Genomic DNA, 23,015 nt, shown 5'->3' with positions numbered 1-23,015 from the left:
CTGAGTATTTACTGCTTTGCCAGGCTATGCGCTAAGAGCTGAGGTTTTGCAAAAAAGCCCCCTGGCACGTGGGACTTACATCTTGGGGGTTACCGACACCTCCCCTAGCAAAAGGAGTGGGACACTTCCTGTGTCTTCATCTGCCTTCCAGGTGCCTCCAATGCAAAGACTTACACGTGCCTTGATTCTGCCACTCTGGCGCTCACTCTTCCCCTAACAGTAACCAGGGGGTGTTAACCTGTCAACACCACGCTCCAGCTGCGTTCAGGCCACACTGCACATGCTCTCCGCGGTTCTGAATGCGAGTGTGCCCGCTGCGCCTCCCCACGACTAGGAATGGGAACGTCCGAGGACTGTCGGCCCCTTCTGCCTTAATGGTACACCCCAAGCGCATGCGCCCTACCAGCGGAAATAAGTAGCGGGTGGGGCGGGGCCTGCTGTGTCCCGTGACGGAAGTGCAGCGGCGTGCAGTTGAGCGGGCTTTTTGGAAGTTTGTTGTGGCGGCGAGGCCGAGGTAACCGTGCGGAGGGGCTTCTCGCGCTGCCGGGGCGCAGGCACTCCGCGCCTCAGGGAGGGAGCGGGTGTGTGAACGCTGGAGGACTGCTGTTGCCAGCTGGCGTTCTGGAGTGTTCTCCGGCCTGTTTCCCGCCGCATCCCTCGGTTTCCGCGGCTGCCACCTCCCGGGCGGGCTGCATCCTCCGCCCTCCTGCTAGAGTCCTCTCTCTGTCGGGGTTCTGCTCCTGCGTCGGAGACCTCTCACCCCGTTTCTCCTCTGGGGCCGGGTCACGGCCCGCATCGCCAGCCGCCTCGCGTCCTAGTTTGTGTTTACGTGTTGCTCTCGGGGGGTCCCGGCGCGAAGACCCGCGCGTTTCCCGTCCCCGAGCCGCGCTGGTCCCAGCGCCTCCAGACAAGAGGTGCTGCGCGCTTCGCAGTCGCCTGGTAGCTCCTCCTCTCCGGTTTTCGGCCGAATTTAGCAAATGGACCTGCTGAGATAGATTTCGGCGTGTTCCCCCTCTGGCTGCACGTCTCTCTTGGGCCGTACGCCCTTTCTGCATTTCCCCTGCCCTCCCCGCTCCCCCACCCGGATCAGGCCCTGACGGGGGCGGGAGTAGTAACTAAGAGCCTGCGGGTCTTGGGGGCTGGAGCTGGACAGACCTTTCATTTCTGCCTCTGCCACTACTGGCCTTCTAATCCGTGGGGGCAATTATGTAATCTCTGCAAATCCCTAAAGATCTTCATCTATACTTTTTTTTTTTTTTTTAAGGTGTTTGTTTATTTGACAGAGATGACGAGGTAGAGATGCAGGCAGAGAGTGAGAGAGAGGCAGGCTCCCTGTTGAGCAGAGAGCCGATGACATGCGGGGCTTGATCCCAGGACCCGGGAATCATGACCTGAGCCTGAGCCGAAGGCAGAGGCTTAAACCTACTGAGCCACCCAGGCGCCCTAAGATCTTCATCTAAATTGAAACTAATAGCACCTGCTTCACAGGGGTGGTCTGAGGATCAAATTAATGAATGTAAAGGGCTGGGCCCAGGGGCTTGCCATTCATTGTAGGGAGTTAAGTAATTTATTTGTTCAACAAATATTTATTGGGCTCCTCTTACAAGGGAGGCACTGTGATTAAGTACTGGAGGATCAGTGGTAAAAACAGACATGCCTCCCTGTCTTCATGAGGTTTGTAGGTTTGTAGTCAAATGGGAGATAGTTCTTGATCTAGTAATTACAGATGTCATGTTAAAGGTGTATGATGTAAGAGAAATTGCTGTTGCCTTGAAAGAATATAATAAGGGAGTATTAGGGGCGCCTGGATGGCTCAGTCCCTTTCTTCTCAGGTCATCATCTCAGGGTGGTAAGATGGAGTCCTGGTAGGGCTGGGCCGGGATTTAGCTTGAAATTCTCCCCCTCTCCTCCTGCTCGCTTGCTCTTTCTCTCTAAATCTTGAGAAAAAAAAAATAGGGGAGCATTTAACCTAGCCTTAGCTTCTGGGGAAGGACAGATTGAGCTGAGATCTGAAGGATTTGTAGGAATTAAAAGACTGGGGGGCAGGGGATGAGAGGAAGGGTATGTGTAGAAGTTCCAGACTGAAAGTCAAGTGTCAGGGCCTGTGGCAGGAGAACTTGGGAGTTGGAAGGACTGAAAGCAAGGAGTATATAGTGATGAAGGGGACTTAGGTGCAGGCCAGACCCTGCTGGGCTTTTTTATCCTGACGTCTGGATATTGGACCAATAGGAGAGCTGTGGAAGGGTTCTGGGAAGTTTTAAGGTGAGAATCCGAGGTAGAAGGAGGGTCAGTCACCTCCTCTGGTTTGTGTCTCGGAATGATTACTTTAGTTGCTGTGTGGGGGACAAGTTAGGAAGCTTTTGTAGTCGTTCCGATGACAGATGCTGGTGGCTGTAGAGTGATGTGGCAGCAGTGGATCTGAGAAGTAGACAGATTCGAGAGAGGTTTAGCGGGTGACATTGCGAGGACTTGCAGCAGATGTGAAGCATGAAAATGAAATTGTTAAGAATGTCCTCCAGGCTTCTGGTTTCAGTAGCTGTGTGGAGGGTGGGACATTTTATGGGGATGGAAGACAAGAAATACTGGAGGGGGAGCAGGTCTTTGCAGCGGTCTGCATTTCCCCCCTTCCCTCCCATAGCTGCTCACTGAATCCCGCCTCCCAGCAGGCTTCTGTTTCATCTCTTCCTTTCCACGCCCCAGAGTGACCACAGGCTTTTGTGTCCATCACCAAAATAGCCCTCCGTAACTTCCTAGTCTCTGCTCTGTGTCCTTGCTCTCTGCCCACTTTAATCTAAGTGTTGATGCCAGATTGTGGCACTTGTTCAGTCGGAAACAGGCAGAATCTGAATTGGGTAGATTTTCTTTTGCTCCAAGAATTTTGGTTGTCATCATTTACAGAATAAAATCTGAATCCCTTAATCTGGCATTTAAGATCTTGCACAGTTTAGGGGCACCTGGCTGGCTCAGTAGGTAGACCATGCAACTCTTGATCTTGGGATTGTGAGTTCGAGCCCCACATTGGGTGTAGAGATTATATAACAAAATCTTTAAAAAAAAAAAAAAATCCTGCACATTTATTCCCAGCCTATCTTTCTAGCCTTCGTACTCATTGCTCCCCTACTTGAACTTCAAACCTCTGTCCTTCATTTTCCCTAAATAGGTTTTTCAGATTCTTATATGAAGGCCTTTGTTCATGACTTTCTCCTTCTCAGTAGTGTATAAAGTACACCCTCTGGCTATCTTGACTATCTAAATTTAATCTCTAAGTTCCAGTTCAAGCTCTCTACTGGGAAGCTTTTTTGACCTCTAGGCACACATTTATTTCATTAGTCTTGTTAACTTCTCATTTGTTTTTATACCTTTTTTTTTTTTTTTAATTTTTAAAAAATTTTTAGAGAGAGAGAGCTCCTAAGCGAGGGAAGAGGTAGAGGGGGAAGCAGACTCTCCACTGAACAGGGAGCCCAATGCAGGACTAAATCTCAGGACCCTGGGATCATGATCTGAGCCAAAGACAGATGCTTAACTGACTGAGCCACCCAGGTGCCCTGTTGTTATACCGTTTAATTGGCACTTTGTATTTACAGTGTTGTTGATGTATTCATTTATCATTATTATGTATTATACATATTCTTATGTGTATGTTTATAATTATTTGATATACTATTTTGTATCAGCTTTGTTCTAGGCAGTGTGCTAGGTAGATGCTAAAAAAACATAAAAATGTGGGCAAAAATTGTTGAACTACTTTATTAGAATACAGGTTTCTAATATGAAAATTCGAGGGAATTCTCCAGATTATTTTGGTTTGGATTAAGAATCATGTACTCATACTAATGAGAACCCACTGCATACATGGTTTATAATATGTGTGAAATAGTTAACAAGGAAAGAAAATAATCAAGATTGTTTACTTCTGAAAGTATCATCCAGCTCTGACACTTTCCCTTACAGTTCCCTGGTATGTGCAAAAATGGACCAGAAAATAATATCTCTAGCAGCAGAAAAAACACCAGACAGACTGCAGAAATTTCTTCAGACCCTCAAAGAAGATGATGTAAGTATAAAGAAGCATGTTTTGCTGAAACCAAATGTCAAGCATGATGACAAATTCAAAGGACATGTTAGAAAAATTATTCTACCACTTCATCTACCTCCACTCTCCTTAGGAGACAAGGATTTATTTGATAAAAATTCAAATGTAAAGAAATGGGGGAGAGGAAGAGAAACAGACAACAAATAGACATTTGTCTACAACTATATAACATTTAAACATTTATGCAACTGTATTTACATAAGCAAATTACTTTTAAGATTCTTAGGCAATCCTATTTGAAGATAATATCCTGACTAATTATCGATGTGAGACATTTTGTCTATTGGCGCCCCTTTATTAATGTTTTCCCTTAAAGAAAATAAGTTTATAAGCAGTAAAATATTTTTAAGTTATTACTTGAATCTTCTTACTCTCCTGATATCTATTTCCCTTTTTCCATTTAAGTGATCTCAGCTTATTCAGATTCCTGCATGGAAAGGAATCCCTGTTTATCTTTTTTTTTTTTTTTTTTAAAGATTTTATTTATTTATTTGACAGAGAGAGATCACAAGTAGACAGAGAGGCAGGCAGAGAGAGAGGGAGAGAGGGAAGCAGGCTCCCTGCTGAGCAGAGAGCCCGATGCGGGACTCGATCCCAGGACCCTGAGATCATGACCTGAGCTGAAGGCAGCGGCTTAACCCACTGAGCCACCCAGGCGCCCCAGGAATCCCTGTTTAACATGAACCTTAAACATTTATATATGTCTGACTTTGAGTATTATGTTTTTAAAGGAAGTTTTGCATGCTTGTGTTGTGGTCATTGAAGCTAGGTAAAATCTAGCTTGTAATCTCTGTTAATGTGTGACACTAATTGGGAGTTGATGTTGGGATGGGCTCTGGCTCTGTTTTTTTGTTGTTGTAGTTTTTTTCTTTTTTTTTAATAGGGAACTTTTTTTTAAAAGATATTTTATTTATTTATTTGACAGAGTTCACAAGTAGGCAGAGAGAAAGGTAGAGAGAGGGGGGAAAGCAGGCTCCCCGCTGAGCAGAGAGCCTGATTCGGGGCTCGATCCCAGGACCCTGAGATCATGACCTGAACCGAAGGCAGAGGCTTAAACCACTGAGCTACCCAGGGGCTCCTCTGGCTCTGTTTTTGATTGGTTGGTTCGTTTTTTATTTTTGTTTTTATTTTTAGTTATGTAGGATTGGTTTTCTACTACATTTTTGAGACAACCCACTGGATGAGTTTCAGCTTGAAACATTCTATAGACATTTATGATTTGGTTAAAGCCAGCTTTTAATTAATGTATTGATTTAGAATTTGTGTTTTTTAAATGCTTCCAGAAGGAGTTTGAAGAGGTTTTAACATTATAAGTAAAACTAAGAACTAGAACAAAATTCATGATATAAATAGATGCTGTGAGTTACTTCTCTGATTCTTGCTTATCCCAAGGAAGGATCCCTATCTCTTGGTTTTTGTAAAGATGAAATGAGTTAATGCACATAAAACATCTAATATCTAATAGGTACTGAATAAGTGTTAGCAAATTTCACCAATGTAGACACAGTCTTCTGAACATTTCTGTTAATATTTCCTTAAAAGTTTTATACTTAAATTGGACACAGGACTTAGCATGTTTTCTACCACTAGAGTAGAATGGACTAACATTTCTCTTATTTCTCCATTCATGCAGAATCAACTTTTCCCACAGTATCATACTGTTGTCTCATGCTCTTACAAGCAACCAAAAACCCCACCTTATTTTTGCATTTGTTGATATTAGGCTGATTTCCATCATCTCTGAATTCCCGTAGTTAAGTTTTCAGAAACCACATACAAAATTTTACATTTATATCTGTCAATTATCTTTTTAAATTAATTTCATTTCACTGTCAAGATCTTTTTGGATCTTGATTTTGTTGACCAGTATATTAGTCATTTTTTAATAACTTCTACGAATTTGTTAAGTATTCTAGCAATATGTACATTTTTATTTAATAAAATGTCCATAGAAGATATGCTTAGAATAAAGTATAAAACACAAAAAGAAGTCTGTGACAAGACAGAGTGACATATCCAGTAATGGGAAAATTCATATTCGAAGATTTAGAGAGACTAGAGGAATATAAAAGGGACGTTATAGTTCATACAACTATTTAATGTGATTTTTAACATATTCACATATGTCAGTGAAGAAAGAGAATCCATGAAATAAGGGATGGATTTGGAAAACAATCAGAAAACTAGAAGTGAAAACCTTGATGGTTAACAGTAGACAAAACACTGCTAAAGAGGAAATTAGTGGAAGTGGAATACAGACTTTAAGATGCCTAAACAAAACAAAGATTGCAAAGAGATGGAAAATATGAAGAGTATTTAAAACATGGGGAGAATACTTTAATAAAAGAGAACACATCTGCGGGGCACCTGGCTGGCTCAGTCATAGAACATGCAACTCTTGATCTTGGGGTTGTAAGTTTGAGCCCCACATTATTGAATGTAGAGATTACTTAAATAGATCTTGAAAGAAATACGTATATATCTTCTTAAATGTGTAAGGTGTTTGCAAAAATTGATTATTGTGTCCTATACTAGAGCACAAAGAAAACGTTGATAGGTCCCATAAGATAGAAATAGATAAACCACCCTCTTTGATCACAACTCAGTAAAAACTAGAAATTAGAAATGAAGTAAATTAAATAAAAAGGTAGTTTGTTTTTGTTTGAGAGAGAGAGAGAGGACAGGCAGAGGGAGAGGGAGAAAGAATCTTAAGCAGACTCCCCATTGAGCATGGAACCCATTGCCGGGCTTGATTCCCAATCCTCTTTTTAGATTGTGCCAAATCAAGAGTCAGCACTTAACTGACAGAGCCACCCAGGTGCCCCAGAAAGATTTTTCTACCTGGAAGTAAAATACCTTCTAAACAACTTTTTGATAAAAAGGAATATACCAACAGAAATCAGAGGATTTCTAGAAAAATAATGAGAACACTACATAACAGTCTGCAGAATACTTTTAAAAATCACCAAGATCAGTTGAGAAGAAATAAAATAAATGAATAAAATTCTTGAAAGAGCAGCAAAGTAAACAAAAGACACAAAGAGGAAACCACTAAAATAAAACTGGAAACTTATCAAGTAGAGAACAGAAAACCAGTATATCAAATTAATATATCAAAATCCTAATTCTTTGGAAAAAATAGTTAAAACCATTATCTGACCAAGAAAGAAAAGTGGTAAACACAAATGTACAAAGTAAGAAATGAGAAGGGGAAAATAACCTTTTTCTAAAAGATTTTTATTTATTTGAGAGAGAGCATGAACTCAGGGAGGGGCAGAGGAAAAGGGACAAGGACAAGCAGACTCCTCCTGGAGCCCAAGGTAGGGCTTGATCCCAGGACCCTGAGATAATGACCTGAGCTGAAGTCAGATACTTAACCAACCAGGCCACTCAGGTGACCCGGGAATAATTATTAGTGAAGACAGAATATCAAATGTACTAAGACACTACTTTGTACACATTTATGCAAATAAATTTGAAAACCTAGAGGAAATGGATAATTAAGAGCATAGAGTTTAATAAAATTGACCCAGTTTGAGATGGAAAGCTTAATGAGACCAATTTACATAGAAGAAAAAGAGTTGAGCAGTTAATTTACACAGAAACACCAGGCCCAGATAATTTCACAGGGGACTTCCACCAAACTCTTAAAAATCAGAAATTAGAGATAGTCTCAATGCTACAGAATTTTTTGACAGCATATATAACATGGAAAAAAATGTATATACATAAGGAAAACTTCTAGATGCATAATGTTGATATTCTAAACCTGATAAAGATAGCATAGAAAAAGGAAATTAAAGGGCCTCTTCACTTATAAACATGGATGCAAAAATCTTAAATACTAGGGGACATATTCCAATATCAGATGAAAAGAAAATCAGTCATGACCAAGTGGAATAATGCCAGAGTACAAAGTTGGTTCAGTGTTAGAAAGTATATTACTCAAAAGCCCCTGTGATTATCTTCACAAGTCAGGGAATGTCTTTGACAAAATTCACCCATTCCTGGTAAAAACTCCTTGAGAAAATAGGAGTACGTGCCTGTTTCCTTATCTTGGTAAAACATATCCTAAAGTCAGCATCTTAATCGGAAACCCTAGAGGCATGATAATGAGACCACTGAGACCAGGAACCAGGCAGTATGTCTGCTCTGTCCACCGCGGTTTAACATTGTCCCGGTCTGTTAGCCAATGCAGTTAAACTAGAGAAAACAATGAAAGGCATAGGATTGGCAAAAAAGATCTAAAACTGTCTTTGCAGATGTCATACTAGTACACCCGGAAAACCCTGAAGAACCTGTGGTCAAACCATCTACAGCAAGAAGTGAGCAAAGTAGCGGAGTATAAAATTCTGTAAAAATCAATAGCATTTCTTACACGTAGTAGAAACAAAGTTCATGTAGAACAATAGGCAAGAGTAGCTAGGAGAACGCTGAAATCGAAGTTCTCTGAGGAAGGACCAGCCCTACCAGATACTGAACGTACCCAAAATCCTCTCCTTCAGCGCGGTATTGGTGCATGAAGAGAAGAACAGGTAATGGAATAACACAGTCTCAAAATAGACCCAACTACATATAAAATTTAGTATATGATAAAGTGGTATTCCGAACAATGGGGGCAAAGATCGTATTTAATAAATGGTATGGAGACAACTAGATAGCCATTCGAAAAAAAAAAAAAAAAGTAAAATTAGGTATATTCTTTACATACTGCTAAAGAATAAGCTCCACATAAATCAGGTCTAAATGTAAAAAAAACTTGGGGTGCCTGGGGTGGCTCAGGCTGTTAAACATCTGATTTCACCTCAGGTCATGGTCTCAGTCCTAGAATGGAGCCCCTCCCTACCTTTTCAGGCTCTTTGCTCAGTGGGGAGTCTGCTTGTCCCTCCCCACCTTGTGTGTGTGTTCTCTCTCTCAAAATCTTTTTTAAAAATTAAATCTAGGGGTGCCTGGGTGGCTCAGTGGGTTAGGCCTCTGCCTTCGGCTCGGGTCATGATTCCAGGGTCCTGGGATCGAGCCCCGCATCGGGCTCTCTGCTCAGCGGGGAGCCTGCTTCCTCCTCTCTCTCTGCCTGCCTCTCTGCCTACTTGTGATCTCTGTCTGTCAAATAAATAAAATCTTAAAAAAATTCTAAATATTAGAAGAAAATGGTTGAGATTCCTCTTTTTAATTTCAGTGCAGAGATGGCTTTTCTAGGACTCGAAATCTAGATATAGAAAAAGACTGGTAAATTTACCTACATATAAGTAAAATTTACGTGACCAAAAATACCATATACAGAATCAAAACACAAATGAATACAGGATCAAAACACAAATGACAAATTGGGAGAACATGTTTGGAATGTATTATAGATAAAGGATTAAGATCCCTAATTCATAATAATTCAAAATAATTTGGGGGGAGCAAAAAGCTCAATAGAAAAAGAGCAAAATGAATGAGGAGGATAATCACAGGAAAACATAAAAACGGCTGTAAACATAAGATGCTCCAGGGATGCTTGGGTGGCTCAGTTGGTTTAAGTCTGTCTTTGGCTCAGGCCATGAACCCAGGGTCCTGGATGGAGACCTGCATGGGGCTCCCTGCTCAGCGGGGAGCCTGCGTCTCCCTCTGCCTGCCACTCTCCCTGCTTGTACTCTCTCTTTCTCTCTGACAAATAAAATCTTGGGGGGAGGGGAAGATGCTCCGCTCATAAGAGAATAAAGATTAAAATGAAACGGCTACTATTTCTTATCTGTCAGAGTAGGGAAAAAAGTGAACATCTTGTCTATATACTCTTGGTGAGATTGAGGAAACAATCACTCATGCATTGCTGGTAGGAATGCAGAAATGGGTAAGACCATGATTAGAATTTGATGCTATCTAATAAAACTACTTAAATACATTTTCACTCAACACTCATCCCACTTCTAGGACTACCCTAAAGACGTACCTCCAACAACATGAAATTATATTATGCACAAGGTGGTTCTTTGACTCTAAAAAAGAATGAAGTTCAATAGGGACTGATAGTGATTTCCAGAAGATACTAAGTTAAAAAGGCAAAATGAAAAATGTGTATTATTCTACCTTTTATATAAGAAAGAAGGGAAGTAAAGCGTACATATATCTGTGTATCGTTACAAAAAGAAACTCAGGAAGAGTTCCATAACCATACTGAAGGTGGGGAGGTGGGAAAAAAAAGCTAATCCAAGTATTTGACTATATACCCTCTGTCTTGGGCAGAGGATTGAAGGAAGAAATACAAATAAACTGTGAACTTTTTAAAAAAGGATTATTTAATGTGATGATATGGGCAGCGCACTTCTGAAATGATTTTTAGATGTAATACAGAGTTCAGTAAATGTGTTGAGGTTGGGAGTCAGCATTTTTACTGTGGTACTAGGGGTAAATACAGGATATAGGAAGGCAAGAAAGAACGCTGTGGGGATAAATTAGAAATGGAAGTGCTGATATGAGCTTAATGACATATATGCATATCCACACATGTATATTTGTTATGTATTTGCATATACATATACATACCTGTGTGTGTGTGTGTGTGTGTGTGTGTGTTTTAAAGCTCTGTTCACTGAAAGAACTAAGATGAGGCACCAAACATGCCACAGTAGTAACAAGCACAGCCATGAATTAGATCTTTGGTCTCTAATAATCATTCCCCACTACAAGGAACCAGGGCTTTTCAGAGAAATGGCTGATTTTAAGAGGGGTGCTTGATAGATACAAAATGAGCCTGGAACATCTTGCTAAGCCAGAAAGTAAAGAAGTGCTCAGAAAAAATGAGGGCAAGTCACAATGACATACAAGCTAGCTCGGAGGGGTTCCATCACCTACATCTGAGACTATTAGAACATCAAAATAATTAAGTTCAGTTATGAATTATAAGACATTGAAAAATAAATCTGTGATTCCATACTGATAATAAAAAAATAAATGGGTAGAAGGAACAGTCTCTTGCTTACTGTGCTAGCATTAGAAAATCGTCATTTTGCAGCTGTCATGATGAAGATTGGATCAGGCAAGAAACCAGTGGATGCTAAATCCAGGGAATTTTTTTGTTTTTGTTTTTTTGCTTTTTATTTTGAGCTACTTTTAGACTTACAGAAAAGTTGTAAAAATAATACAGAGAATTTTTGTGTATCCCTCCCATAGCATCTAGCATCTTACATCTTACATAACCTTAGTCAGAATTTTAAGAATCAAGAAATTAACATGGGCACGATACCATTAGCAAACCTAAAGACCCTATTCAAACTCTGCATGGTGGTTTTTCCATTAATGTCATTTTTTCCCCCAAGAATCCCACTCAGCATAGTACATTGCACTTGTTATTTTTCCCTGATTTTCTGCAGTTTGCAGCAGTTCCTCAGTCTGTTTTTCTCATGATCTTAATAACCCTGCAGAGTATTGATCAGTTATTGTGCTGAGTGTCCCTCAGTTGGTGCCTGTCTGGTGTGTCTCATGATTGGATTGAGGTCATTCATCCCTGGTAGAGGGACCCCCGAAATGGTGGCTTGCCTTTTCCAAGTGTATTGTATTGCTGGGCTCATGATGTCTATGTCATTCCTGGTGATATTGACTTCTATAACCTCGTAATGGTGGTTGTCGTTGAGCTTTTCCATTATACAAGGGGAAAACTAGATGAGGAGCAGGATATGTGCATGGTCAAAGTGTCCCCCTACAAACTGCTCGCTGGTTGTAACTATAAAGTGGGAAAATGAAGCAAAGCACTTGACCAAGTGACCAGAATTAGTATTACCGGTGAGGGATAGACGGACATCACATGCCTCTGGGTGTGACACTATGAGAAGGACACCGTATCACCTGTATAATCATGAGGAAACTCTGTATAATCATGAGGAAACATCAGACATTGCAAAATGAGGGCTGTTCTATTTAGGAAAAAAAACGTTTGTATCTGGACTGTGCGTTAACTTGATAGTTGCAGTCTACCAATTAAAAGAAAAATGTTAAAGCCGTCTGACACGACAAGGATACAAAATCTTATTTCGTTTACTTTTGTGTTTTAAAATGCAGTAAAAAGCATGAAGTCAAAAAGGAAGAGGAAAGATCATGTAAGTGGAGGGAGGAAGGAGAGCAAGGACAGAGTTCTCGGTGTGTCATCTAATTGAATCCTCCTAACTGTCCTTGGAGGTAGGGAAATGGAGACACATACAGTCAAATAACTTGACTGAGATCATGAAGCCGGTAAATGGCATGGCCAGGATTCATCATCTGAGTCTAGGTCCAGTTTTCTTTTTTTTCCCCATGCCACACTGCTTTCTAATGAAACTGAAATTGTTTCAAGAAGTGTAAGGGTTTCAATGTTTATAGCAGCTATGTCCATAATAGCCAGACTATGTAAAGAGCCCAGATGCCCCTTGACAAATGAATGGATAAAGATGATGTGGTATATATACTCAATGGAATACTAAGCCATCAAAAAAATAAAAAAGAAAAAGAAATCTTGGCCATTTGCAATGATGTGGATGGAAGTAGAAGGCATTATGCTAAGTGAAATAAGTCACTTAAAGGGAAAGATAATTATATGCTCTAACTCATATGTGGAGTTACAAATGAGGAACATTTATTTCTCATGGTTCTGGAGACTAGAATTCAGAGATGAGAGTGCCAGTATTGTCAGATGAAGTCCCTATTCTGGATTGCAGATTTCATGTTGTATGCTCACATGGTGGAAGGAGCCAGGGAGCTCTGTGGGATCTCTTAATTGACTCATCTCATTCATGAGAGTTCTCCCCTTATGACCTAATTATCTCCAAAAGTCCCATTTCCAAATACTATCACATCAGGCATTAGGATTCCAACATGTGCATTTAGGGGGGGACATAAACATTCAGACCACAGCAAAGTCCTACTAATTTGAGCTGTCAAATATATCTTTAGTCTGCTTCTTCTTTTTTAGTTTGCCAGGGCTGCCAACTATAAAAGTATTATAAACTGAGGACCTTAAATGATAAAAATTTATTTTTCTGGTTGGAAATTCAAAGTCCAGGATCGAAGTGCTGGCAGTGTTGGTTTCTTTGAGGCTGTGAGAATCTCATCTAGCTTCCAGGGGTTGGTGACAATCTCTGGTGTTCCTGCACTTCTGTCACCCTGCTCTCTGCTTCGTTTTCACCCAGCACACTTGCGTATCTGTCTCTGTGTCCAAGATTCCCCTTCTTATGAGGATAGTCGTATTTGCACCAACTGTAATGACCTCAACAAATTACGTTTGCAACAGCCCTATTTTCAAATAAGGTCACATTCTGAGGTCCTGTAGGTCAGAACTCCAACATTAATTTTTTTTTAAGATATTTATTTATTTGACAGACAGAGATCACAAGTAGGCAGAGAGGCAGGCAGAGAGAGGGGATGGGGAAGCAGGCTCCCTGCTGAGCAAAGAGCCCAATTTAGGGCTCGATCCCAGAACCCTGAGATCATGACCTGAGCCAAAGGCAGAGGCTTAACCCACTGAGCCACCCAGGCGCCCCAACAACATTAATGTTGCAGGCACAGTCCAACCAGTAATATCTCCACTGCTCTTGGGCTAGGCCACTACCATCTCTCACTTTTGAACACTGTTGGCAGTCTCCTAACATACCCCTCTTTCACTTTTAAGCCCCACCCCACCAGCCATTCTCTACAGGAGTAAGATGTATTAAAAAAAAAAAAAAAGAAGAAGAGAGTATCCTATCACTGTGCTCTTTTCTCTTTAGTTAGTTCTGTTGTACTTCGACATTATAGAGTGAAGATACAAATAAATTTCAGTCTTGACAGCCGTGCATCCTGTTAAGTTCTGTGCTGTTCTAAGTCCGTGGTGTTTGTGATACCTGAAGTCTCTGAAGGGGGTGAACCTGACAGAGGATTCATATTGGGACTTTAGGCCATTGGGATAGAGAAATTGTTGCCAGAAACTTGAAGCTTTTTCTTTCTTTCGTTGCAGCTGGCTAATCTCCTTCAGAATCAGGCCGTAAAAGGAAGAGCTGCAGGAGCGCTCCTGCGAGCCATCTTCAAAGGTAATAATTCATGCCACTTCTGCCTGCCTGGGTTCATTAGATTGGTTTACTTTGGACACATGTTGCTGCTTTTCTTACTGTTTGAAGCCGCACTGAGACTTTTCTGTGATTTGGGATATTCACAAAATCAACTAAGGCAAGTAGCCTCCTGTCTTACGGACTCAAATAATTTTACTTAAGGGGATTGAAGTGGATATTTGAGATTGTATCACTGGTTTGGGGGCCTATAAAGGACGCATTTTCATGAAATCACTTTGGTTTCCTTGTGCTTTAAGAATTGTGGAGAAGAAAACAGAATGTTTAGTACTTAACCTGTGCTTATTAACGAGGGGCAAAGGAGCTCTGGGGCTTAATGACTTGGAATATCTTGGTTGTCTTCTATATTATGTTCCCACCAGCACTGAAGGAGGATGATGGTTTCTCCATATCCTTGTCAACCTTCTTACTGTCTTCCTCATGGTAGCCATACTAGGGGCTAGGGGTGGTATCTCGCTGTTGTTTTGATAAGCGTTTCTCTGAGGGCTCATGATGTGGCGCATCCTTTCAGGTGTTTACTGACCATTTCTGCATCTTCTTTGGAGAACTCTTTATTCAGATAATTTGCACTTTAAAAAATTGGGTTGTCATTTTATTATTGAGTTGTAATAGTTCTTGATATGTTCTAGGTACATGTCCCTTATTAAATATATGATTTGCAAACATTTTCTCCCATTTGGGGTTGTTTTTCACTCTTTTTTGATAGTATGCTTTGAAGCACAAAGTTTTTTGACTTCCATTTTAGTTTCTTATAGCTTGTTCTTTGAGTGATTTAGCTAAGATACCATTGCTTAGTCCAAAGTTATGAAGATTTAAATCCATGTTTTGTTTTCAAAGTTTTATAGCCTTAGCTTTACATTTAGATCTTTGATCCATTTTGAGTTTATATTTGTATGTGGTGTGATGTGGGAGTCCAGCTTCGTCTTGTCTTGTTTTCACTAGAACTCTTACTGAAAATCAGTTGCCCAGAAATGTGAGGGCTTATGTCTAGACTCAAGGTTCTAGTCCCTTAATCTGTATGTCTCCTTACGTCAGCACCACACTGTCTTGATTACTGTATTGCTGTAGTAAGTTTTAAAATCGAGAAGTTTGAGTCCTCCAACTTAGTTTTTCTTTTTCAGGATTTTTTCGGATATTCAGGTCCCTTGTGTTTTCATATGAATTTTAAGATTAGCTTGTCAGTTTCTGAAAAAAGGGAAGCTGGGGTTTTAGTAGAATTGTGTTGAAGCTGTGCGTGAATGTGAGAAATCCTGCTATCTTGGCCTAAGTCTTCCATTACATGAACATGGAATGTCTTTCCATTTACTTAGGTTCTCTTTATTTCTTCCAGTGGTATTTTATAATCTTCAGAATATAAGTCTTATACATACTTTTTTAAGATTTATTCCTAAGTATTCTATTTTTTTGATGCTATTGTAAATGGAATTTTCTTAATTTAGTCATCTAATTGTTCATTGTTAGTATATGGAAATGCAGTAGACTTTTTTTTAAGATTATATTTTTAAATTTATTTATTTGGAGAAAGAGAGAGAGAGAGAATGGGCAGGTGGGTGGAGAGCCAGACGGAGAGAGAATGAGAATCTGGAGCAGGATCCCTACTTAGCACAGAGCCCATGTCGGGCTCAATCTCAGGACCCTGAGATAAGATTTTATTTTAAAATAATCTCAAAAGGGGCACCTTGGTGGCTTAGTTAAGCGTTTGCCTTCCGGTCAGGTCCTAATCCTGGGACCCTAGGATCGAGCCCTGCATCAGGCTGGCTGCTTGGAGAGGAGTCTGCTTCTCCCTCTGCCTTTGCTTGCTGCTCTCCCTACTTGTGCTCTCTTTCTCTGTCAAATAAATAAATAAAATCTAGAAAAAAAAAAAGTAATCCCTGCTCCTAACATGCGACTCAAACTCACGACCCCCGGATCAAGAAGAGTCACATGTTCCACCGACTGACCGGCCAGGTGCCGCCCTCTAACAATTTATTTTTTTGAGTCTACCTTAGGGTTTTCTATAAACATGATTATGTCATTTATGAATAGGGATACTTTTATTTGTTTTTCAAATTGGATGCCTTTTATTTTTTTTTTTTTAAGATTTTATTCATCAGTTTTTAGATTTTCATCAGAGAGAGAGCTTGACTGAGCGCCCCTTGGGATGATTATTATTATTATTATTTTTTTAAAGATTTTATTTATTTATTTGACAGAGAGAGATCACAAGTAGACAGAGAGGCAGGCAGAGAGAGAGAGAGAGAGGGAAGCAGGCTCCCTGCTGAGCAGAGAGCCCGATGCGGGACTCGATCCCAGGACCCTGAGATCATGACCTGAGCCGAAGGCAGTGGCTTAACCCACTGAGCCACCCAGGCGCCCAATTATTTTTTTTTCATGTGCATGTGTTAAAGCTCATTCTCCGGGCTGTCAAGTTCTATGCATTTAGCAGTACTTAGGATTCTGTATCCAGCACGCCAGGATCCTACAGGATAATCCCATCACCTGAAACTCCCCCAGGCCTCCCCTCTGCAGTTGCCCACTTCCCTTCCCCCAGCCCGTCAACCACTCACCTGGGTTTTTTGTCCCCTACAGTTCTGCTTTTCCCAGAATGTCACGTGACTATAATCACACAACCTGTAGCTGGGGTTTGTGTATGTGTGTGGTTGTTATTTTTTTTGTTGTTGTTGTTAAGATTTTATTTATTATTTGGCAGAGAGAGCACAAGGGGGAGCAGCAGGCAGAGGGGAAGCAGAAGCAGGGTCCACTGAGCGGGGAGCCCAATGCGGGGCTCGATCCCAGGACCCTGAAATCATGATCTGAGCTGAAGGTAGATGCTTAACCGACTGAGCCACCCAGGCGCTCAACATGTAGCTGTTTTGATCTGTGTTCACTCACCTGACAAAATGCATTTAAAATTTATTCATGTCGTGTGAGTCAGGAGCTCAGTCCTTTTATCACCGAACAGTCCCCCATTGTATGGGGGTCCACAGTTCATCCGTTCACCTACCGAAAGACAACGTGGTTGCTTCTGGTTTTTTGATGACAATGAGCAAAGCTGTGGTAAACATTGGTTTTCAGCAAATAGGTTTTTGTGTTGCCCTAAGTTTTAATTGGCTGAGGTGAATTACCTGGGAGTGTGATCGCTTCAGGGACCTATGGCAAGTTTGTGTTTAACTTTGTAAGAAACTGCCAACCTGTCTTCCAAAGTGGTCGCCTCGCTGTGCCCCCCCGCGCTCTGCGTGGCCGCTGGCGTTTGGCGGGGTCAGGGTTTCTGGATTGTAGCCGTTCCGGTAGGTAGGCAGTGGTATTTAATAGTTGTTTGCGTTTTTACTTCCTTAACGGAAAATTACGTTGAGCATGTCTTTGTAGGCTTACTTGCCATCCATAGGGTTTGGGTTTTTTTTTTATTTGTTTTGTTTTCGTTTTTGCCTGTTTAGATCTTTGGTCCATTTTAAGAATTGGGTTGTGTGTTTTCCTATTTTTGTTTTAAGATTTCTTTACTTATTCTGGATACATGTTGTTTATTAGATATGTGTCTTGCAGATCTATCAGTTTGTGGCTTGTGTGTTAATTTCTATTCTTTTTTCTCCTGTATATGGGCCATACTCTTGGGGACCTTTTAAAAGATATTTTGTGGGAACTCTGGAAATCAGATCCTATTTTCCCCTCCCAGGATTGTTGTTGTTGATGGTTTTCATTATCTTTGTCAGTTTTCTTACTGCTTTTATGGAGGGAAGGATTTTCTGAGGTCTTTATTATTCTGCCATTCCTGCTGGCATTACTCAGTTATGTTTTGAAGTGGAATATGTTAAAGACGTTTAATTTGGGTTACTGGGCCCCAAAAGGCTCTAAGGTGTATTAGAAGGTATTTCTCCTTTTTCACTATGAATTTGTTTTACAAATTAATGCTGTAGGAGGAAAAAAAAAAGATCGCATTTCAATCATCTGTCTCATTTAAGTATTCTTATAAAGCTCTAAATATTGCTGTTCTAAACATTCTAGTAATCAGTAGTTTGATAATTCTACTTCTGTATTAAAACCATATTGCTGTTTGTTTTTCCTGTTTGCCCTTCGACTTTCTAAGATTTCTTCCTTTATTTGTTTCTGTACTACTCGTTTAAAACAATAAGGTTCCCCCTGCTCTGAGGAGGCTGGAGCTCTGAGGAGACTTAAGATATACATATGTTGTATCCACTTAGTGGAGTCGGGGGACTTGCAGAAAGAAGTAGCATCTGAGATCATAGGATTACTAATGCTAGAGGTAAGATGGGAAACAAAAGCTTTTTTGGTTTTGGGTGGATCTGGGAATGGGGCTTGTAATTTGTTAAGGGAGGGTAAACTTAAACGTGCCAAACCTAGCCTACATAATTCTTACTTATGAATAAGAACTACTGTTAAACGGAATAGATGATGGATGGGCCATAAGCCCATGTTTTGTTAATTTCTGATATTGTGGACATCTGGTATCTTTGAAGAGTATTTGAAGACACTGGAGAACTGATGGAGGATTCTGACCTTTGAAATCTTATAAGTTTGTACCAGAGCAGTCGCTCTCTTGGATCCCTTATAGGACCAGTTCTGCGTTTCAGTACCAGTTCTGTTAATTTAGCAAGAGACACTATTTTGTGGAGATACTAAACATCTGGATTTCTGCTTAACATTTTCTTTATCCCATAAACTTTTAGGCTCACAATTTTCCAGGATCATTACTGGTTGAATTGGCCAAGGAGTTTGTTGGTGCTATCAAAGAGAGCAGCTTGACAAATGGAAAATCTTTGGAGTTATTACCCATTATTCTCACTGCCCTTGTTGCCAACAAGGAAAATCTAGATTATGGAAAAGGTAATTTTCTTCCACATTTAGTGGCTTTTTTGCTAGTTACTTAATCAAATTTATTTCTCAGTGTATTTTGCATTTCTAGGTGAGCTAAGTGGGGAGGAATGTAAGAAGCAGTTGATTAACACCCTGTGTTCTGGCAGGTGAGTCTTACTAATGTGTAGCAGTTTCTCAGATGTGCAAGTGGCCAAAAAAGGGATTACTGTTTATTTCAGGAATTTGTATCACTAAGTCTTCAGTCTGTTAGTTTGTTTATAATGTACAGTGTAAAACCCTTTATATAGTTTGTGATGAATTTTTGAGAGATTATTTGCTATACTTTCTAAGATTCCATATAGTTTCTATTTACTTGACTTTCATCTTTTTTTTTTTTTTTAAAGATTTTGTTTATTTGACAGACAGAGATCACAAGTAGGCAGAGAGGCGGGCAGAGAGAGGAGGGGGAGGCAGGCAGGCCCCCGCTGAGCAGAGAGCCCGATGCGGGGCTCAATCCCAGGACCCTAAGATCGTGACCGGAGCCGAAGGCAAAAGCTTAACCCGCTGAGCCACCCAGGCGCCTCTACTTGACTTTCATCTTAACACAGTTTTGTCCTCTAGCTTTATTTGGAGCCCTAAGGTCCTTAAGGCTGAGAAATCACCCTGCTGCTATATCTTTTATATTTTTTTTAAATGAGCGGGATATATATAATTAATGGTTGTACCTTTAAGCCAGAAATATGGGAAGCTACCCTAAGGAAAGACTCCAGCATAATAAGAAATCTTATTACATGAACATGTTCAACCCAGAAGATTGTGACCCACTTAAGCATATAATAATAGAGAAATGTAAGTTATTATGGTATGTAACCTATGTAAGTTAAGGTAGAGCCACTCCATGAAATTTAAACCCATTAAAGCGAAATATATAAAACCATCAAAGGTAAAAAATCCTTACTATAGTCCGTGAAATAAAGAGAATACTAAGTTGTGTAATACAGTGATTACATTTGGGTACATTAAAAAGAAACAGAAGGGAGCATCCAATCAGAAATAACAGCTTTTATGGTTCTTTATATAAGATCCTTAACATACCTAATTTTAAGTATATATTCACTCATTTGTTTTTAAATTTAAAAAATTTTTTTAGGATTTTTTTTTTTTTTCTTTTTTAAAGATTTTATTTATTTGACAGAGAGAGAGAAAGAGAGCACAAGCCGGGGGAGCAGAAGAGGGAGAAGCAGGCTTACCACCGAGCAGGGAACCCAATGCACGACTCGATCCCAGGACCCTGGGATCATGACCTGAGACGAAGGCAGTTGCTTAACCAACTGAGCCACTCAGGCGCCTCTAAAGATTTTATTTTTAAATGATCTCTATACCTAACATGGGGGAGGTCAAACTCGATCCTGAGATCAAGAATCACATGCTTCTCCAACTGAGCCAGCCAGGCATCCCTCATTCGTTTTTAATACACTAAAGAGTTTATTTGGTACATATTGTAATATACCTTGCATTTTTCATTTAAATTTGTGTCAGTATACACAACTCTACATCGTTCCTTTTTTAAAAAATGATTTTATTTATTTGAAAGAGAGAGAGAGATAGCACAAGCTGGAGGAAAGAGAGAAATATGTTCTCCTCTGAGCAGGGAACCCAACGCAGGGCTCAATCCCAGGACCCTGGGATCATGGCCTGAGTCAAAGGCAGACGCTTAACTGACTAAGCCACCCAGGTGCCCCTACATCTTCTTTTCAATAGTTTCATACTATTCTGTTATAAATGGCTAATCTCTAATTGTTAAGAGTGGTTTTTTTCCCAATAAATAATATATAGTTATTTGGTTTTTTGCTATTATAAAAAGTATTGCAATGAACATCCTTACATCTAGGTGACTTTTTATAAGCCTGTACTCGGGATATATTTCTAATACTAATTTGAGGGGATCTGTGGTTATGTGTATTTTTAAACTTGATAATTATTGCCAGCTTATCTTTCCAGAAGGGTTATATCAGTATACACTCTCTAAAATAGTATATGGAGAGCATTTGTTTCCCCAAAATTCCCAGCATTGAATATCATCAGACTTTGATTTTTGTAGTTTTGTAGGTTAAAAGCTGTTACTTCATTGAGTCTTTGATCTTGTTTTCCAGTGGAACCCAATCAAACTTGAAATGACCTTAATTTTTTCCCTCCTTATTAATTTTACATAGTAATATGCAAATGAGTTAAATTGAGATGAACTTTCATATTCTTTGTCATTTTCTTTAACCAGATGGGATCAGCAGTATGTAATCCAACTTACCTCCATGTTCAAGTAAGCATCATTATTCCCTTTTCTCATTTTTCCTTGCTGTGTGAACTTGTCGGTTAGAAATTGAAGTTTAGCAAGCTCAAACACTACTCTCCCCCAAGTAAGAGTATTGGTACCTCTTTTCTGTTACAGAATTTTCTCCCTTTTTTACTTTAATTGCTTATTTAAAGTAGAACTATGATTTTTTTCCAATGTGACTTTGCTTATGTAAAGCTTTTGGCCCCTTTTATGGTTCTCTCTTAGATAAAAACCAAAGAGGCAGTTATAATATTCTAATGTCTCCCAAATTAGGCCGTAGCTCTGACCTTCAGAGTCTTTGATCCACAGGGATGTCCCTCTGACTGCAGAAGAGGTGGAATTTGTGGTGGAAAAAGTGTTGAGGATGTTTGGCAAGTTGAATCTTCAAGAAATACCACCTCTGGTCTATCAGCTTCTAGTTCTCTCCTCAAAGGTATAAATAAAAAGTGTGTGTATGTATTTTTTTTTTTTTTTTTTTTAACTCTAGTGGAATGATCAGTTAGGGCCATTCAGCTTATCCTTACTCTTGATTTACATGCTAGGGCATAGATGCTTTCATTTCGTGTCTGATGATATGATGGGTAAAAGGGTCATGCTCCTTGGCCAATGAAAATACGCATGTCTCTTGTATTCCCACATTGAGTGTGTGTGTTAGCAGAAGAGATAAAGATCTCAAGAAAGTGTGGACTATTGGCCCCTTAAGTCTGACACTAAGATGCATTTCAAACCCAATCTCAACTTGTAAAAGTGTTCTGTAAATCCTTAGTGTGACTTTAGGTTGTAATTTACCTATTTAGGTTCATATTTGAGAATCCTCTAAGCTGAAGAGTAGTTTAAGTTCAACTTGGTGACCTTGCTGTTTATGGGGAGAACTTACCTTTTTTGTATTTTTTCAGGGAAGCAGAAGGAGGGCTTTGGAAGGAATCATAGCTTTCTTCAACGAGCTAGATAAGCGACACAATGAGGAACAGAGTGGTGATGAGTGAGTAATACAGTACAGAAATAAAGTCATTTTGACAGATGTGTCTTTTATGTGTTTGACTTCCTCTTATTTAACCTTTCAGTCCCTACCTTCACCTTAGCACAGAACTTCCCTAGTCCTCTCTGAGCTGCTCAGTCCTAAAGCAGCCAGCCTCCTCACCTACCTTATTTACAGCTCTCCAGGAGAACAGAGGTAGTTGTTGTGGAAGTTGCAAGGTTATAAGCTGTTTATGAAGTGTCTACTCTGTGCCAGGGACTATTTGGCCCTGGAACTGTAGTGTTGAAGCAGTCAGACAAGCTCCCTGCTTTCAAAGAGTTTAAATATTGGTGAGAAGAGAACAGGAAATAAAATAGAAAAATACTAGAAAGTGCTATGCAGATAACTCAAATGGATGACATGATAGTGACAATGTAGCTACTTTAGAGTGGCGGTCAAGAAAAACCTCTTGAAGAGGGTGTTACTTTAAGTGAAGCCTGAATGATAAGAGCCACGTTATGTAGATCAGAGAAAAGAACATTCTCAGCTCGTGGAATAGTTAGTATGAATGCAGGACACAGCTTGGCATGTCTGGAAAAGATTTTTTTTTTAAAGGTTTTACTTATTTATTTGACAGAGAGCGAGCACAAGCAGGGGGAGCCACAGAGGGAGAGGGAGAAGCAGACACCCCTCCAAGCAGGGAGCCCGATGCAGAGCTCGACCCTAGGACCCTGGGATCATGACCTGAGCAGACGCTTAACTGACTGAGCCACCCAGGAGCCCCTGAAAAAG

The 23,015-nt window shown here is 40.2% G+C and overlaps 1 protein-coding gene across 5 annotated transcripts in view; it reads left to right on the top strand.

Moving 5' to 3' along the window:
• Window positions 1–432: 432 nt before the first annotated feature.
• Window positions 433–23,015, top strand: part of FANCI (FA complementation group I) — a 91,106-nt gene continuing 68,523 nt past the window's right edge. Inside the window, exons 1-9 of one of the 5 annotated variants that reach the window (XM_047735813.1) lie at window positions 433–514; window positions 3,952–4,054; window positions 14,037–14,109; window positions 18,252–18,382; window positions 18,807–18,963; window positions 19,043–19,100; window positions 21,209–21,250; window positions 21,575–21,698; window positions 22,162–22,247. In XM_047735813.1, coding sequence (XP_047591769.1) covers window positions 3,971–4,054; window positions 14,037–14,109; window positions 18,252–18,382; window positions 18,807–18,963; window positions 19,043–19,100; window positions 21,209–21,250; window positions 21,575–21,698; window positions 22,162–22,247 — 755 coding nt within the window. In that variant the 5' untranslated portion in view covers window positions 433–514; window positions 3,952–3,970. Of the gene's footprint in view, window positions 1,035–3,951; window positions 4,055–14,036; window positions 14,110–18,251; window positions 18,383–18,806; window positions 18,964–19,042; window positions 19,101–21,208; window positions 21,251–21,574; window positions 21,699–22,161; window positions 22,248–23,015 lie in introns of those variants that run through there. The other 4 variants (XM_047735815.1, XM_047735814.1, XM_047735811.1 and 1 more) reach the window with 4 other exon arrangements.

This window comes from Lutra lutra, chromosome 7, assembly GCF_902655055.1.
Source record: "Lutra lutra chromosome 7, mLutLut1.2, whole genome shotgun sequence".
Taxonomy (NCBI): Eukaryota; Metazoa; Chordata; class Mammalia; order Carnivora; family Mustelidae; genus Lutra; species Lutra lutra.
The sequence above is the reverse complement of the archived record's forward strand: the minus strand, read 5'-3'. Positions and strand labels throughout refer to the sequence as shown.